This window comes from Plasmodium gonderi, assembly GCF_002157705.1.
Source record: "Plasmodium gonderi DNA, contig: Chr02, whole genome shotgun sequence".
NCBI lineage: Eukaryota > Apicomplexa > Aconoidasida > Haemosporida > Plasmodiidae > Plasmodium > Plasmodium gonderi.
This window is the reverse complement of record NW_021628926.1, coordinates 891,730-893,887: the sequence shown is the minus strand read 5'-3', so window position 1 is coordinate 893,887 and position 2,158 is coordinate 891,730. Positions and strand designations below refer to the sequence as shown.

Genomic DNA, 2,158 nt, shown 5'->3' with positions numbered 1-2,158 from the left:
AGCGTGGCGTGCTTAGAGTAATTTTGTGACAATTATATTATATTAATGTCACAATATATATGTATTATATGATTCTTATAATATATTATGAAAAATTCAATATTATATTTATTAAAATTTAGAGTGTTGATTCAAAATATTTTATTCATGTAAACTACACTATATATAAACAAAAGACAGCACAATAATTGTTCATAGTTCTTTTATTCATTATTCATATTAAAAACTAATAATATCATGAAAGTTATGTTATCAGATTGACAATTAACATAATTGTTTTTTTCATAATATTTTACGTATTGTTTTATCTTCATATTAACTAATATATATATGAATTCTCCATATAGTATATGTGTATAATTCTGTGACGAACATACATATTATTTAACTTGAAATATATATTTAATCATAATGCATAAAAGAATCATATAATATATTATATCTACTATTCCTTAGTGTACTCTCATATATTTTAGTAAGATGCAATATATTACATTCTTTATAGATACCACGAAATTTATATATTATATTTCTTATTCCACGATGAATGCAAAAATCATATGGTGTGAACTAATACATAAAAAAAAAATCATGCATTAAAAATATAATATTTTTAATATAACATTTTTTCTTTTTTTATTAGATTATATTTAATAATTATTTTATTATAAAGGTATATATAATAACATCAAAATTAACCTTATATATGAGGAAAAATAGCATAGGTATTAGGAATATTAAGATAGTTGGAATTATAAGTTTACCAGAAATATTAGTCCTGGAAGAATTAAGTCTTTGTTTTTGAATTTCGGATGCTGGTAACATTATGTAATTAGAATTATCACAGTCATAAATCAAATTTGGTATACTATTATATAGTTTTTTAACACTTTCTAATGCTTTACAATAAAGGGGATAACCTCTTGATACACATTGTATATTGAGACTCATATATTTATCATAACATTTTTGAGCACAATTGCACTTTTGCTTATTTTTACAAGATTCAAATGTAGAATTATATATATCATTGATCATAGTATTCAAATCGCATATATCTGTAAATATATTTAACTCTTCATCAAATATATTATTCTTGTATTCATCAGTCAGGCGAAAAACAAAACTAATATTATCATATACCTTTATCAATTCTTCATAAAGTATTTTGATAGAGTTACTTTCATTCGTACCTTTTATATGATTCTTATATAGCCAATAATACAAGTATTTGCATCCGAGATTTTGTAATGGGTTATTAGAGTCCGAATATATGCTATATAAATATGACATTATCCTTGGGCATATATTGTTCTTAACATCAGTTTTAAAGTTTTTTACAATGCTTTCACTAATTTTCTCACAATCATTTTCCCAAAATTTTTTATCATTTTCTTCTTTATATTTATCCATAATATTTCTATATTCCGAAAAATATAAATCTAATGATTCATACTGAAAATAAGAAAAAAATAATAGTATTATCAGAGTTTTATAGTGAACTTTTTTTTCATTTATTTTTTTGCAAAAAATTATAAATATATAAACATTGTAATGTTGTAAGTTGTATTGTAATAATAAATGCTAACAATGTTTCCCATCATATTAATTAAAACACAATGCTGAACTTTATGAAGAATATATAATAAAATATATGAACCAAAAATAATATGTTTTTAAATAAAAAGTTATATTATATGAAATATTATATAGTTCCTATTTACTATAAATTTATGATTTATTTAAGAATAAAATGATCTAAATTCATAGGTAGCTTTGTATACAACAAAATGCATTTGCTTAATTATTTTAATGTTAAAATAGAAAATCATAAATGTATTATTAAAAAAAAAAAAAAGTGTCGCTAGATAAAATGTAAAATAAAAATATATAATTTTAATAGCATTTTTATTAAAATAAAAGATGTAAATTGCACACATGGGTTAGACGTTTAATATATCTATAAATTCTTTTCATCTTTAAGTTCTTATACAACTACATACTATTTTTCGCGAAAATTATGGACTACTCAAATATATGTGCTCTATAAAATGACCAATAGTAATTTTATTGCTTCATTATAAAAAAAGATAAATGTTTATTTATAAGAACTATAGTAATTTACCCGAATTTATATGAAAACAATAGCATCATTTTA

At 20.8% G+C, this 2,158-nt stretch overlaps 1 protein-coding gene across 1 annotated transcript; it reads right to left on the bottom strand.

The window, feature by feature from the left end:
* Positions 1-402: 402 nt before the first annotated feature.
* PGO_021710 (variable surface protein) lies at positions 403-1,832 on the bottom strand (the record flags this gene model as incomplete). Its single annotated transcript, XM_028685986.1, has 3 exons — positions 403-570; positions 688-1,584; positions 1,785-1,832. 3 exons carry the CDS (start codon positions 1,830-1,832, stop codon positions 403-405), a joined length of 1,113 nt encoding a protein of 370 aa, XP_028541787.1.
* Between the last annotated feature and the right edge of the window lie 326 nt (positions 1,833-2,158).